At 35.7% G+C, this 15,821-nt stretch overlaps 1 protein-coding gene across 1 annotated transcript in view; it reads right to left on the bottom strand.

Moving 5' to 3' along the window:
• Window positions 1–15,378, bottom strand: part of vipr2 (vasoactive intestinal peptide receptor 2) — a 44,720-nt gene extending 29,342 nt beyond the window's left edge. Inside the window, exon 1 of the mRNA XM_032564781.1 lies at window positions 15,134–15,378. Coding sequence (XP_032420672.1) covers window positions 15,134–15,184 — 51 coding nt within the window. The 5' untranslated portion in view covers window positions 15,185–15,378. The remainder of the gene's footprint in view (window positions 1–15,133) is intronic.
• Window positions 15,379–15,821: the final 443 nt, after the last annotated feature.

Here is a 15,821-nt window from a genome sequence, read left to right as displayed (position 1 = left end):
TTCCTACAGGAGGAAATCTACTTAAGTTCCTGGCAATGATAGGAGAAACAACCTGTAAGGTTTAATCGCTCTCAGCTGGATTAATCCTTCTGGAAAAGGATTTATTTTTAAGCTCTCCAATCCCTGCAGCCTCTCCTTGAAGAGGAGGGCTACTGTCTCTTCTCATTAGTTTCTTGAAATGATCCAAAGTTAATCTGCTGACCAGATTTATTTACTGACCAAACTGGTCAGATTTGTGGATGTTGCATTTAATTCAACATGAAAACTTCAAACAACCACTTGACCTTTAAAAAATAGGGTTTTTTTTAATGGGTTCAAAGGTCAGTTTTTAGGGTTTCAAATTTAGGTTTATGTTGCACTTATTGATTAATAAGTTTAAATAAATTTCTAAATGATGGACGTTTTGAGGATTTTTTTCAGACTTACTGTAGCTGCACATCTTGAATGTTTTCCATGTTTTAACATGCTACACCTATAAAAGTTGAATCCCTATTATCACACTTTGTGTAATAATTCAACATCTCCTTTATTTTAACGCTCCTAAATAATATCCAGAACAACCAATTACCTTTTGAGATCACCTAGTTAGTACATAGAGTCCATCTGTGTGAAATTTAATCTGAGTATAAATCCAGATGTTCAGTGAAGGGCTCAGAGCTTCATTAGACAACCAACATCAATAACCTCCTCTTGTCTAATAAATGTTTTTGTTCGTCCCTCAACTGAAATCTGAGAGTGAGAGAAATCTGTCGGCTGATGCAAATGGAAAGTTTGTTTACTGACAAATTAAAATCCTTTTACATGTGAAGAAGGGCAAGACACAACGCATTTGCCTTTTAATAGCCAAATCTTGGTCTTTTAATTTTTTTATTTGATCATAAATAAGACTTTTACTAAAAAGAAGTAAATGTATTTAATTAAGTTATTGAACTTTGCTAAATGTTAGAAGTGTTTTCAAAGAGAGAGAGAGAGAGAGAGAGAGAGATAAAAAAGACCCAAATTCTGTTTGCTGTTACCAAAAGTAGCCAAAAAGAAGAAAACAACTTGAAAACTACAACGAAGTATTACAGCCACTGTCATAAAATAAAACTACTAGAATAAAGTCATAAAATTACGACTTTATTCTCATAATAAAGCATCCAGCCAGCATCCAGCCAGCATCCAACCAGCATCCAGCCAGCATCCAACCAACATCCAATCAGCATCCAGTCAACTCTCCTTCAACATGCACATGTGGCAGCATCTGTTTGTGCGAGATGGAAGAACAGATTCTGATTCATCTTTTGAAAGAACTTGCTCAAAGGTCCTGAGCAGCCTCACGTCAAACCAGAGCGGCCGAGCTGAAGGCGACTGAATGAGAAGATGACTGAAGTGTCTCAAAAGTCCTGAAGCTAGATGACTAAAAGCTACAATGTACTCTTTACATTGATGCTGACGAACTCCCGTTATGCTCTTTGTGTGGATGAAAAGTTGTATCTTTCTTCAGTTCGGTGTTCTCTGAGTCCTTTAGAGTTTGGCACCGACTAAAAACCCAATGTTTTTCTGACCACTTGTCTTAATTTCTGATTGGTTCTCCAGTTTCCACAGAGGAGATTGAATCCCCTGGTTCTCTGTTTGATCGTAACGTTTCACTTTTTTATAGCTCCATCTGGTTGAGCACTTCAATCTAGGACGGCTCTGCATCCTGTGTCACCTGAAAGAAAAGTTTCAGGATAAGTTTTCTAGTTTCACAACATATCCTGCTTTTTTAGGTAGCACAGTTCAAAATTTCTGGCTTTAAACTCAGAATTCTGACTTTCTTTTTTTTTTTTTTTTCAAAATCTGACTTTTTAATGTAATTGAACGAAAGAAATTATAATAACGGTGTGAAGGCTTATGCAAAGTCCTGAAATTTGTGATGGAAAAAGATAAATGCTTTCATCGCAGTAGAACCTGATGATTTTATTTCTGAAGTCAGGTGCAGCTGTGTTCAGAGAAGCAGGACAAATTCAACAAATGTTCAGGATGTTGAATCCCATCGGTCGGATTTATCTAACTTACCTTACTAACGTAAGGGAATATTACTGCTGAGCTGAACTTTTCTGCTAATATTCCTGCTGCGGCACTCCGCTGTGACTTCCCTGCCCTGGATTTCTGAAAGGTCATCTGTCAATCAAACATGTAGGCAGTGTATCTTCTGCTTGTTTTGGTCATAGTGGATCTTTCTTGTGCTGCTGCCCATCTGTTTCCTCACTAAACAGCAGATGAAGCAGAAGCTGCAAAGCACAACCAGACACATTTCCAGCTGTGGTTTGGCTCCTGGGAAACAAGCTGGATAAAAAGCAGACAGAATCAGAAGTTTGTGACAGAAGCCAAAAATCTGCTCTTCATTTGAAGGTGAGACTGGAAGAGGATAACGTGGCTTGGATCTGATTCACTCAGAGGAAATCTGTTCAAGTCAGATGGCGTTTTAGTGGCTTCTCCTGCCGACATGTCTCCCTCTCTCTCTTTCTCCTTTCAACTTTCTCTCTTCTCAATTTATTCTGCCCTTTTTTCAGATTTCCCTCTTTGAAGAGGGAAGCTTCTATGGCTCCTCGCTCCCACACCTGCGAGGAGACTGCATCGCTCCTGAGCAAAGTGTTTGTCACTGACTGGTTTGGTTAGCCAGGGACGGTTCAGGTGGTGAAAAATACATCTTTATCTCAAATTATGGATTTTCCAGACAGTTTTTAAAGTCAGTTTTATGCTGATAGAGCCTCAAATATATGAACAAATGGACAAAAATCAATTAATATTTGAAGGTGATTCTAGTTTGTAAGTAATAACTTAGGATACCATGAGGTTTACAATGCAGTTTTCAAGTGATTTCTTGTCTACTTTGCGATGAAAATATTTTAATACACTTGAAATAAGACAAATATAGCTTACAAATAAAATTTCAGCAAGATATAAGAGCATATTTTAAGCCAATAACCCCTAATATGGATGAAAATATACTGGTTCCAAAGGCAGATTATTTCGCTTACAATATGGAAAAAATGTCCTGTATAAGTGAAATAATCTTACAGTGGAACCAGTACTTTTTTAAAATCAGTAGTAAGGGATTATTTACTTTAATCAAACTCCTATATCTTGCTGAAATATTACTGCTAAGCCAGTTTTGCCCTATTTCAAGTGTACTAAGAAATTTGCACTGGAAACTAGACCAAAGATTCTTGGTAAAGTTTTGGGTTTGTAGTGAAGCGCCTTCCAACAAAGATCCTCTCTGAAAGAGAGCACACACTCCCACAAAAAAAACACACATCAGAATTCTGACAATATGTCTGATTTGAATTGATTCAATTTAACTTAATTAAAATTGAAAAGGTTTGCTAAAGATCAACAATTATTGAATGTTAGCTAATAATATCATTGCATTTATCTTTTCTTTTTGCATTTTAGATGTGTTTACTTAACCTTTTGTTCAATATTCACAGTAAATGTTGTTTACTTTGGTTTCAGCTGCCAAACATTGAACTGGATCAGGATTTCTGACTTGGTAGTGCTTCATTAGGGCAAAACCTTTAAAAACACAGTTTATTTTCAAAAAGTTTAAGCTTTAAAATCTTTTGGACTATAAAAAATACGTTTTTCAGCAAATCATCATTTTAATTTGAATGTTCAATAATAAAGTGAGTTTTTTGCAGCTTAAAAACTGAAAATAGTTCAAATATTCTATCAACAAAAGCAAAAAAACTAATTTACAATACAGAATATTTATGAATTAATTAATCTACATCCCAGGTTTTCTCCTACCAGCTTTACAAATGTTAACATTTTTTTTCTTCTGCTGCTTCAATCAACATTGATGCCCAACAATTCCTGGCATTCATCACACGGGTGCTGTTGGGTAAAGACTGGCAGAGCTCCAGTTGTGCAGAGGAAGGGATTGCAGCAGAAGTTACCGGAGCAACAAGCAGGTCCAGGAAAAAAAGAAAGAAGAAGAAGCGGGTCTGTAAAGCCTCTAAGGCGACATTCAGTGCATAAACCTTCAGTGTGAGTTACAGACTAATTACAAAACAAATGAAGTCTGAAGGTGAACCAAGAAGTAGCAACAGATCCACACTCCTGCTGTTTTTATCTTATTAAAGGAGGAGTTCCCAACTTTCTTCTAGAAAACCGAACAAAATTATCGCCGTCAAAAACCTTCTAAAGCCGAATTTCTTTCACTGGAAAGCGATCAATATCAAAAAGCGTTCAGCTGCAAGTACAAGTTAGTTTTAGTTCTACAAGCAGAAAAACTATAAAGGGGAATGAGGAAAATCATTCATGTTATCAGGTTTTAATAAGCTTTGGAAAGCAGAAGTTAATGTCTGTTGTTATACCCAGAATGGCAGAAGGTTGATGATGTTCATCCAATCAAATGAACGACAAGTTGAGTTGGGAGGAATTTATTTCTGATACTTTCAAATTTACAGGCTGCTGTTTGCTTCCAGTGCAACATTAGAGCATTTGAAATGATGTGGTTATTCTTTTCGTTGCTGCAGCAGCATAAAATAAAGCAATTAAACAATAAATAATAAAAAGGGAAGATTTATTATGGCTCTGGACTGACTTATTGTAAAAAAAATGTAATGTGGAGCAGCTTAACAACTTCATTAAATGCTCATTTTACATATTCTGATGAGGAAAAAGTGAAGTTTTTCTTCTCATATCAGTTTAATCTAAAGAAAGTTGAAAAAATGCTTCCAATCGCACTAATAATAATGTTGAAATAATATTTTCCACCCACGCTATTGCGTAGCGTAGCTTTTCGACTTAAACAAATCTTTTTAAATAAACATGAAAAATGTCAGAGTCTCTTGTATTTAAGCATTTTGAATATATAAATGAACAGTAAAATGATGCAGATATGCCAACAAAAAGCTGTCTTGTTCATGATACAATCAAATCAAATCCAGCTTTTAAGATGTTTTTTCTGGGTAAAAAGAAAAAGGTGAGTTCTAACCAAATTTAAAAGGCATGAGACACATTTCAATTTTGTAACAATGAAGAGATCCCTTTGATATTGATTACTATTTTAAAATAAGTCTGTTTTTTTGGAGATAATCTCAAAATCCTGAGTTAGTGTTTTGTGATGTAAGGAGGGATCCAGAAAGAAGAAGTAGGTTCAAGGCTTCACATTATCAAAGGAAACGCAACACTTGCTCCTATGGTGATGAAAAAGTTGCTCCATTAGCTCCAATGAAAAGCCAACTTTGATCCTCCATCTTTGAGGGACCACTAACAATCTCTCTCTTGTTTTTATGAAGTGAATAAATCCTTCTTTTCATCCCGACTAAAACGCTATCCAAACAGCCTCAAGTGGCAGCGCTGCATACGACATGAATAAAAAAAAAGTATTGTGTTTGAAGCCCTGAAGCATGTTGACAGTTTTTATCAGCTGCTCTGTTTGAAGCCTGTTAGGAGGCAGAGCTCAGTGTTCCTGATTGTTCAGATAATCCAGAGTCCCTTCATCTCCCAGCAGCCACAGGCACTGATGATTCAGATATGTTTGGTAAAGTTTAGATTAGTAAGAAGTCAGTAAGAAGTCATTATCCTTCTCAGTGTGCAGCAGCCTCTCTACACTGCAAAAACACAAAATCTCACCAAGTACTTTTGTCTGGTTTCTGGTGCAAATATCTCTGTGAACTTGAAATAAGTAACTTTTTAGCAAAATATAGAAAATTGTTTTAAGTAAGTGAAATAATCTGCCATTGAGTTTTTATCAATATTAATTATTTACTAAAAATAAGCTCCTGTATTTTGCTGAAAAGTTACGTGTAAGTCTGCTTTGTGTAAGGATTTGAGTTTTTCTGAGTGTTTATTTTAGGTTTCTGTGTCGTTTGAGTCTCTGTGTTGTCCTGTCTTCCCCTTGATTGTTCCCAGGTGTGTCTCGTTCTGTGATTACCCTTTGTGTATTTAATACCACCTGTGTCTCTGTCGGGTTCTTGTTGTACCACTCTGTCAGTTCTGTCATGTCGCATTTGATTTTTCCAGTTGCTACCAGTTCTGAGCCTTTGTTTTCTGTTCTTCTGTGCTGCCTGGATTATTTTGTGCCTTTTTCACCATTAAACCTTTAGTTCATCACTCCAACCTGGGTCCTCCGCCTTTAGCTCACCACCCTACAACCACACCTCACGACACTTTGTCTCATTTGAAGTGCACTAAGATATTTGCTCTAAAATCAAGACAAAAATATTTTGTGTTTTTGTAGTGCGAGTCAGAGTTCGTTGGTAGGGAAGACTGCTGCTCATTCCTTCCTCCAGCTGGTCCTTTAGGGAAACAGGCCAGCTTTCCTGACCCTCAGGTCAGAGTTGCCCCACATCTAAAATGATATAAATAAGCAAACGTCCACAGAAATGACTGTTGACCTCTGATGGGGCCCCCGAAGCGTGACCCCACCCTGAGTTCACCATCTGCTGCAGGGATGCAGCGTTACTCAGAGAACTCAGTCATCTTCATCACTGCAAATTTACACTTGTCCTCTTTTTCTGTTCTTTCTTCTACAGCATGAAATAAATTTGGTCTGTATTTTATTGACTGAACTCAGAAACCATTTATCATGCATTAATTTAGTTAATCTCAACATCTGTTCATTAGAATTGGAGGTAAAATAAACATGCAACCAGATAAAAAAAGATGCCTTGTACTTTTCTCCTCAAATGAAATCACAGTGTAGTTGTCTGCATCCCTCCACCTTCTTCAATTTGACATAAAATTGGTGTCAATCAACTCTACTATACTTGTGCAGTTTTGAAGCTATTAGTAAGCGTTATTTTTGTTTGATTTCATAACTGTGGGGTATTGGTTGACCTCTGATGACCTCTGGAAAGTTTTTATCAAAATTATTTTTAATCTTGTAATCACACAAATAAAAATATATGCAGCACAAACGTAGAAGAGTTCACTTACAATTTTGTTTTACTTGAAGAGGACAGGTTGGCTTGTTGCCCTTTCATGACTTCTGGTCACATTAATTAATATCTTTAAAATGATAGCAGCACTGTTTTTTCTTGTTGCTGCACTAACGTAGCACAAACGTTTCACACCAATTTTGCTTGATTTGAGTAATTTGTTGTAGTTGGTTGACCTGTAAACCTTCATTAATAACTTCAAAGCAAAAGCAGCACAAACGTAGCACAGTTGATTGACACCAATTTTGTTTGATTTCATATGTGTGGAGGACTGGCTGACCTCTGACGACTTCTGAAAACATTTATTATCTTTAAAATGATGCCTTGTACCTCATTTTAAAAGATAAAGTGGAACAAACAAATATATGGCTGGTAAACGTTTGACATCATTTTTTCCAGATTAGAGGAAGGTGGCTGGGTTGACTTCAGTCTGTACCAACTCACAGTTTGTTGCTGATATATTTCCATAGCAGAGGGAGCAGCTGCAGTCTTTACATCTGAACCCCTCCAGTGAATCAGTGGTGACTCAGCCCAATGAGCCGCCGTCCAGCCCCATTCACCCATTTAGACAAGCTGCAACAAAAACACACACCCTGGGTGGTTCTCACTTCCACAGAGACCTGTGTGTGCCTCATGGCGGTTCATGAGAACGGACAGATTTATTTTTCTGAAAAAGCTGGTTTGGATGTCAGCTTTTTTAATCTTCAACTTTTAAAAGTGCTTTTCATTAAACCTACATTTTTGTATTAAAATGTTTTTTTTAATTTTAAATGCCATGTTTTTATTTGCTGTAAGCAGGAAATTAATATGCCTAAAGCTGGAGTATGTAATTTTTATGAAAAAAAGTTTCATACTACAATATAAGACAGATAATCTATATAAAAAAAACAAAAAACAAACTGAGCTCCTGTACAAAACATGTAAAAATTAGGTTTTTGTAAAAGTTACATACTGCAGCTTTTCCTTTGAATTATTTCCTTAAAACCTGGGACAAAATTTAGATGAAGTTTAAAGGGGCCTACAAAATGCTTTCACATTTATATGTGATAAACAAAAACAATACAAATAAAAAATTTTACTCATAGTTTTATATATAAAAAAGTACAAGCATTGTAATTTAAGCACAAGTCAAAGCAAAAACCTTTTTATTGCCAAGTTGAGAAACCGCAATACAAAGTTAAAATAAAATTTCAAGAGAAAATCTGAAATTAAAGTATCAGTCTAATAATGCCAGATATTGCCACCAATATTATTGATATTTTGCATCAATCCTCCCACCTCTAACCCCCCAGACTTATGCATCATGACCGAAACAGACCACTTAAAGAAAAAAACTAAATACCAAGCAACAAATTACAGTTTGTGTTCAAAAATACTAACCAAGAGTAAAACACTGCGTTATTCAGCATTCAAAGCATGCATCCTGTGACTGTACTGGGTCAGATCTACACATCCTGTCGTCCACATCCACAGAGAAGAAAACTAAAACGGCGATGTTGCTGGAAACATGTTCACACCTGAGTCCCTGCTGTCCTCCAGCGCTCTGAGGATCCAGAGAAACACCGAGCAGCAGATCATCATCTCTTCCTGAAGAAATCCCATCTGCATCGTGTATGTGCTTTAATTGCAACTGATTGACGGTTCTGGGACACCAGCCTTTACTTAAAAAAATAAAATAAATGAATAAAAACTAAGTCACTTTCTACTCGCACTTTTATAATAACCTCAGCATCTATGAATTGATTTGAAAGAAAACCATATCAAACAAGTTTTTCAATTAAATTTTCAGTTACACTTCAGAGTTTGGCATTTGCTTCCTGTGATCATAATGAGTTCTGTTGCGAGATTCAGCCATTTCTCTTGTAAGAGTTAATTCTAGAGAAATGCCAACCCGGCTGTCTCAGTTAGACTTGTGCGCTATATGAAATTTAAAGGGTAATGACTTCATTTTGCAGCAGAGATTAGGTCTGAAACAAATACTGTCTGACAGTGAAATTCAGCTCTGTATTGTGTTGTAAATGGCACTTTAATTTACCTCAGAAATACCTTAATCCAACCCTAGAAAACTACCATAGTACAACTTTTAGCCCATTATCTGGGTTTTTCTGCATGGTGTTTACATATTCTCCCCATTCATGCATGTCTCTTTGACATGCATGAATGGGGAGCCATGTTCTGTCATTTTATCCTGTTTTGTGTTTATTTTTGTTTATTATAGTGAGAGGAAACGGTGTAAAACATTTCAGCTTGATCTGTTGAAAGGTCTTACATGACTGGAAGGTGTGTGTGACTCCTAGTTTCATTTTAAAGGCAGAAGCACAAGTCACATTTATCGACTGACTGATTATTCTGTTAATTGCATGCGTTTGATCATATTATCCAGACAAACTGCCAGGCAGAAGGTAAAATCAATCAGCGTGACTAATTATGTAATGTTGGGATGCTGTTACGTCTCCAAGCACAGCTATGTTTGTTTTTTACAGCTGTTGCTTTCTGCTTAACTCTTTCTCTTAATAAACATAATTTTCTTATCCAGACTAAACTGTCACTAGTACAGAGATAGTATCTGCCATTCAGGATGTGCAGTAAAGAAAACACTAACATTTCTGCAGCATCTTTACTTCGTTAAGTCCTGCGTTTTCCTGTGAGGTCAACACAGATACACTTCCCTCCCACTGAGATGATGCTTCCTCATGGTTTCTCTGTTTATTTGCTTTTGTTGGATTGACATGACTGCACTGATTCAGTTTAAGCCAAAAGCTCAATAAGAAACATTTGACTGTTTTATAATCACATAACCCAATTAACAACCACAGACTCTGTTTCTTTCTCTTTCCACTGCTTTTACAGGGGAAATATTATGTATTTTAAAACAAAGAGGGATATTTTATGTCACAATCAAGTAACTATGTTACCTTAAATTATTATGTATCAAATATGACTTAAAAGAGATTTGTCTTGGTAATTTAATGCCTTGAAATTCAACCTTTGTCTCTTTAAAACTCCCTGGTCTTTCTGAAACTCTGACTTCAGCAAGTCATCAAAAATGACTCCTCTATTAACCCTTTAACGACATTTTTACCAGTTTTGCACTGAGAAGAAACTCGTACAAGGAGCTCAGTAGATGTTTGCTAATTGCTGCTGGCTAGTCTGAAGGAGCTGTGCAGGGGAGTTGAGAGGGAGGGCTGTTCTGGTAAGTAGAAACTTGGAAACTGCAGCTACGAGTAGGCGCTGCGCCTTGAAGGAGGGGCTATGTCCAACCAGGCGTTTTGCACAGCTGAATGGTTGCCATGGAGATTAAAGGATTTCTCAAACAGACAATAAAAATCAAGGAAACACTCCAGTTTTGTTTTTGATGAGAGAATAACATTATAACATGATGTAAAGCTCAAAAAAATGTTGATTTTAAGTTGTTCAGGGTCAGCAGCAAATATTAAAATCCAAACAAGTTTGCACAAACAAAATATTTTTGAATTAATTAACAATTAATTTGATTTCATTTTTAGGTCTTAGGAAAAATAAAAATGTAAAACTTTTAAACGCAGGGGGGGGGGGGGGAACACGTTTTTCAGTGGAATTAGTCCAATTAGTTCTTTAAATACAGAATTGTGACTGAATGCAGCCTTTCCTATTGTATTAATATAAGAAATAACGCTCATTTCTGAATAATAAATTACAAACATTCTTAAGGAGAAGCTAAGACAGTTTCTGCAGTTATTCTGCTAGCAACCCGGGGGGCTCAGAAGCTGATTTAAAGTAGCACCAAAGGTATAAAATCTGTTAAGTGCATATGCACCTCATATATGTCAGTAATGATGAAAATAAAAACGCAGTGCTGTTAAAGAGGATTACCATAGAAACAGCTGAGGGTGACTGCCTGGATCCTATTTCTGTCACAAGATCTGATGATATACGGTATAAATCAGACTTTGCTGGTTGAGTTCGACATGAGTAAACAATCTGTGTTAAAGGAGCAGTATTATATATTTTACAGGCACATAGTGCTGTTTTATGGCACAATCAAGTAATTATGTTACCTTCTGCGTTCTAGAACGGCACCTAGAATAGAAAACTTTGGTAAAACGTTGGTAAAAAACTAAATGTGAAAGATTAAACTCAATACTCATAATGTTTTCAGTTCTTTTCAGGTTAATCAAGTCTTGGCCCAGATCCACCTTTAGACTTTTTAAATAGTCTCCTGTGACATTTTCACATAGTTTCAGTTTGCTTCAATTTAAAATCTTATTAAAAGCACACACAGAGCGACAAATCCTGACATTTAAGAGGCTTTTAGAAGAGAATATTTGGCATTTTGGATTGATTAAATAAAAATAAAATAAAGAATGGGCTGCTGCAGGTGTATGAAACATCAAGCAAAATATATTTTGTGTGTCTGAAATCAGTTTTTCAGGTACCGGCCATAAAGTTACACAAAACATCCCTAAAGTACAAAATACTCCTACTACAAATTAAACATTTTTTTACCCAGATATCATCATTAACTGATTTTGGACCATTGCTTTAGAACCTGCGCTGCTGGACTGATAGCAAAATGTTAAAATTTGGCATATTTTAAACACAAAAACCAACTGGCATGGTGTTAATTTATTCATTCGTTGTTTTGTTTGGCTGAGTGTGAAGTAAATGAAGCATTGTTGAAGTGTTGATAATCACGGTGGTCAATGTGGGAACTGATCTATGCACATTTTTTGGAGGATTTTGGAGAATGCTACATTTAAACCATAAGGAGGATTGACTCAGTTTCAACTAAAAATAGGAGATATGTTTTTGAGTGTGGATAACCTCAATTATTCCTTTTTTATTATTATTATTATCAGTTATTGGAATAAAATGCCCAGAAAGACGTACACAGCTGAAGTTCAATGCAAATTTGTATGCAAATTTTCATGCTTCTGTGCCATTTTTAAAACTTTAATGTTTTTTTTTCTGCCAATCATGCAGACAACCATTGGTTGTAAGCTGATGAAAATGTTTACTCTTCGTTTTACTCACATTATACCTGCCACTTCTTCACCTGATGCTACCTTTTGTGTCCCATCTGTGTGCAAGACGATTAATTTCCCTGCAGGTTTACATGTGGTTCCTTACATTTGTAAAAGTAGAGTGGAAGACAGAGCTTTAATGCAGCATAGCTATAGTTACTGTGAGTTGAGTTCAAGTGGTTTGGGATCATTGTAAAACCCAAACCTTAACCTTTTAAGGAGCTAAAACAGGAAAGGTTTATTTGGGTTTAATGTCAGACACACAAAAAGGTTCAACATCTTACAGGGTGTGTAAACATGTGGTTTCAACTGAGTCTAGCCACTTTAGACTTCAAATCTCTGGATTAAATTATGTCTAAAACTTCAGCATTCCTTCAGACTTAGTGTAAGCTTTCATCGACAGCGGGTGAATATCTTAAAGATGAGGATTATCTAGAGATATTTAAACACCACTGTAAATCAGAGAGTCTGTTTGAAAGATCTACACAGTTGTTTAATGAATCTATAGATGATGGGACTTTTCCTGTCTGGGACTGATGACAAAAACTGACATCATTCTGGGATCACTGAAGAGCTGCACTGTGACTAACCAGTTCAACACATTTTAATCTTCTTAAACTACATCTTCAAACAGCTCAACACACAATTTTGTAAGATTCTATAATCAAAATTGTAGTGTTGAAATTGGTTTATTTTGCAAAACTACAATGGAGAGACTTTGTTGACATGACACGAGACACATGACCAACAACCGGATGTTGTTACTGGCATAAACCATGAAGAAGAAGACGGCAGGAAGTATTTGGAGGATGATGGTGCAGCATGGTTTTAATGATTTATCGTATGAGCAAATTTATTCACATGATATTTTAATTGCATTTCTTATTTAATGGAAACACTGCAATCGCAATATTTAATTTTTTTCAACAATATTGACAAAGATTCATGTACATTTGTAATAGCAATGCGACCAGTCTTATAATTTATTTTATAATAGATGTTTCTGGTCATTTTGGAAGCGTCACGAACAGAGCAAAGATTCAGACTAAATCCCACTCACACTAGCTGTGTTTTCATTACAAATGTGTGCAGAACTTTGTTGATATTCCTCTAAAGTAAAAAAAACAACAACACAATTTCACAATTTTCCATGATTGATGACTAAACTTTCCATAAATGTTCATGTGATAAGTGATTAAAAAACATGCCGTGCCATAATCCTCCATCCTCTTCCTGTCATCTTCTTCTTCATGGTTTCTGCCAGTGGCAACATCTGGTTGTTGATCATGTGACTTGTGTGATATGAACAAAATATTACCATTGCGGTTTTGCAAAATAAACCCATTTGAACATGGCTAAAACAGCATCTCCTGCCAGCGCCAAAACCTTTTATCAAAAAGTATGATTTTTTTCTTTTTCAGAATTTCATGGTTTATTTTTGAAAGATCAAATTGCAACTATATAGTCCATGGAAATACAGCTGCTTGTTTCTGGTTAATTTATAAGATTAAGGCAGAGAAATGTAAAAAAGCCAAAAGCAGAATTTAAAGCTGCTAAATCATTTAGTTTTATTTGTTTGCCTTTGAGCATGATGAAAACTTGATCCGTTTAAACTACTAATTAAATAAAATTGTAATTGAGTAAGTAAGAAGATGAACCACAGAACAGTTTGTGTCACAGCTGCCATTTCTTTGTGTGTTTGAGGTGGCAGAGTGCTTGGATTTACACGATTAAACACACATTTGTTTGAGGTGACAAGAACATTTTACACCCCAGCCTGCATTTAAAGTGTCTAGGCCTGCGGGCAGAGACAGAAACCACTTCCACTGTTGGTCCTGCGAGGCGGATTAGTGCAGAGAGAGGGCTGATCATGTCTGACGTTAAAAAAAATAACAAAAAAACTGGGGTTACAGCTGGAGGAGGCCTCAGAAAGAACAATCAAACAGTGTGAGGTTAATTCTACAAATTATCTCAATTAATCAAGACGCAGACGCCTCTGCTGCAGCAGCAAAAAAAAAAAAAACCCAGCAGTGCCTGCAGTAAACGAAAAACATGCAGTTTCTTTATGGCTAAATTATGAAAATGTAATTTTCTCTACAAATTAGTGATTTGATTATTAATCAGAATGAAAAGATGTCACCTTACCTCATCTCACCTTATATCATTTACAAAGTAAAAGGAAATTTTGGAATTGTGAAATAAACTAGGAAGTGATGGTCACATTGATTTGTAAATAGTTTTATGCCATCTTGACTAAACATTTAAATACCTGTTGACCCTATTTATGTTGGAATACAGCAAAATTATGCTCTTATGACCAACTATCTATAACATTTTATTATTTTATTATGATTGGGTTCTATCTTAAATTTATTCAAAACAGTAAAAGGGGTGTACCACAGGGTGTTATATAAAGTTCTTCTGATTGTGTATCAGCAAACTAAATTAAAGCAGCTGATATAAGGAAAAAGTGCCCAAAACGGTAAAAATTTAGTCACTTTGTTCTGATAAGATGATGACTGCCTGTTGACACTACCAAACTAGATTTATCTGCACTACTTTTGTCTTACCTTTCCAGTAGAAGAACAACTTGTTACCAAGAAAATCAACTGGCTTTAAAACGATGCTGTTGCATAAACAAGCTCAGAAGATTTTTAGATACAAAGAAATGAAACGGCATGGCTGAAAAATGTGAGAAAAATCATAATTTTCTAAACTTTTATTTTATAGTACATATTTATTTTATAAAACAGACTTTTAGATGTGTTAAAAATATATTTTTTAATAACCCAGTGAAGGTTATTAATGTAATTATGTGTTTAAAACCGACATGACAAAAAGGTAGTGAAGGAAACTCATATTCAGTAATATTCAAAATATCTTTTAGGAAAATTTCCATTTCATTTCATTGAAATGGTTTCTGGATGAACAGAAGAATAATTGTTTTCCTTTTTGCTGAAATCAGTAATCCTGATGAAATATAGCGTGCACCCAATTTGAAAATAATTTCTAAAGGAATTAATTGGATTGCCAATAAATGCATATGCACTATTTGGTTGACGTTTTAAGCCAGGACCGTTTTATTCCAGGTCCACAAACAGGATAATCAGGATTAACATCTTTATTTGAGCTTATATTTCTGAAAATCCCACATTTTTACCAACTTCCTTGCTGTGCAAGACTTTCGTACATGAAGTTAATTGTCATAAAACTCACCACGAGCGGACACATCCAGAGAAAAAAGGTGAGGAGGCTCAAACTTCTCATGATCAGTCCTCAGGTCAACAGAAACCAGTCAGATGTCCAAACAGGAGAAATTCAGGCTTTAATCACTTCATTTGAACTCCAGTCCAGAGCGTTTCTTTCTGGTGAAAAGAATTTGAATCATTGTTAATTTCCAGAAATGGTGCAGAAGAGAAGAGCAAAAGCCCAGATTGTGATGTATTGTATCCACACTAGTCTCTTCCACTGAGCTGAGTGAGCAGAGAGATCACTTACCCACAGCTGACTTCTGCTGTCAAGCTGGCAACACAGGAAGCTCCATTTCTCCCTCTGACTTTCAAAATAAAAACCAAAAAGACCCACGATAAGTGGGAAATATTTGTTTTAGATGTGAAAACAATACAGTAATAACACTGATGGCTGTTTAGATTTTATACATTTTAATAAAATATTGTAACACGGGTGGCTTTACAGCATTCAAAGGAAAGTTAGCATAACAAGGAGAACAGGATGAAATAAAGAGGAGGAAACAATTTTACCCAGATTATGTTTTGGTCATACAGGGTTAAATACGTTATTTACAATGAGAAAACATCCTACAGGAAACTGTGATTTTTGTTTTCAAGAAGAGACAGTGAAACATTTTTTACTGTTTTGTTCTAAATCTGACAAAAATGTCCTT

The sequence above is a fragment of the Xiphophorus hellerii genome, chromosome 6, assembly GCF_003331165.1.
Source record: "Xiphophorus hellerii strain 12219 chromosome 6, Xiphophorus_hellerii-4.1, whole genome shotgun sequence".
In the NCBI taxonomy this organism is placed as follows: Eukaryota; Metazoa; Chordata; class Actinopteri; order Cyprinodontiformes; family Poeciliidae; genus Xiphophorus; species Xiphophorus hellerii.
Note: the sequence above shows the minus strand (reverse complement) of the source record. Positions and strands in the feature narration are given on the sequence as shown.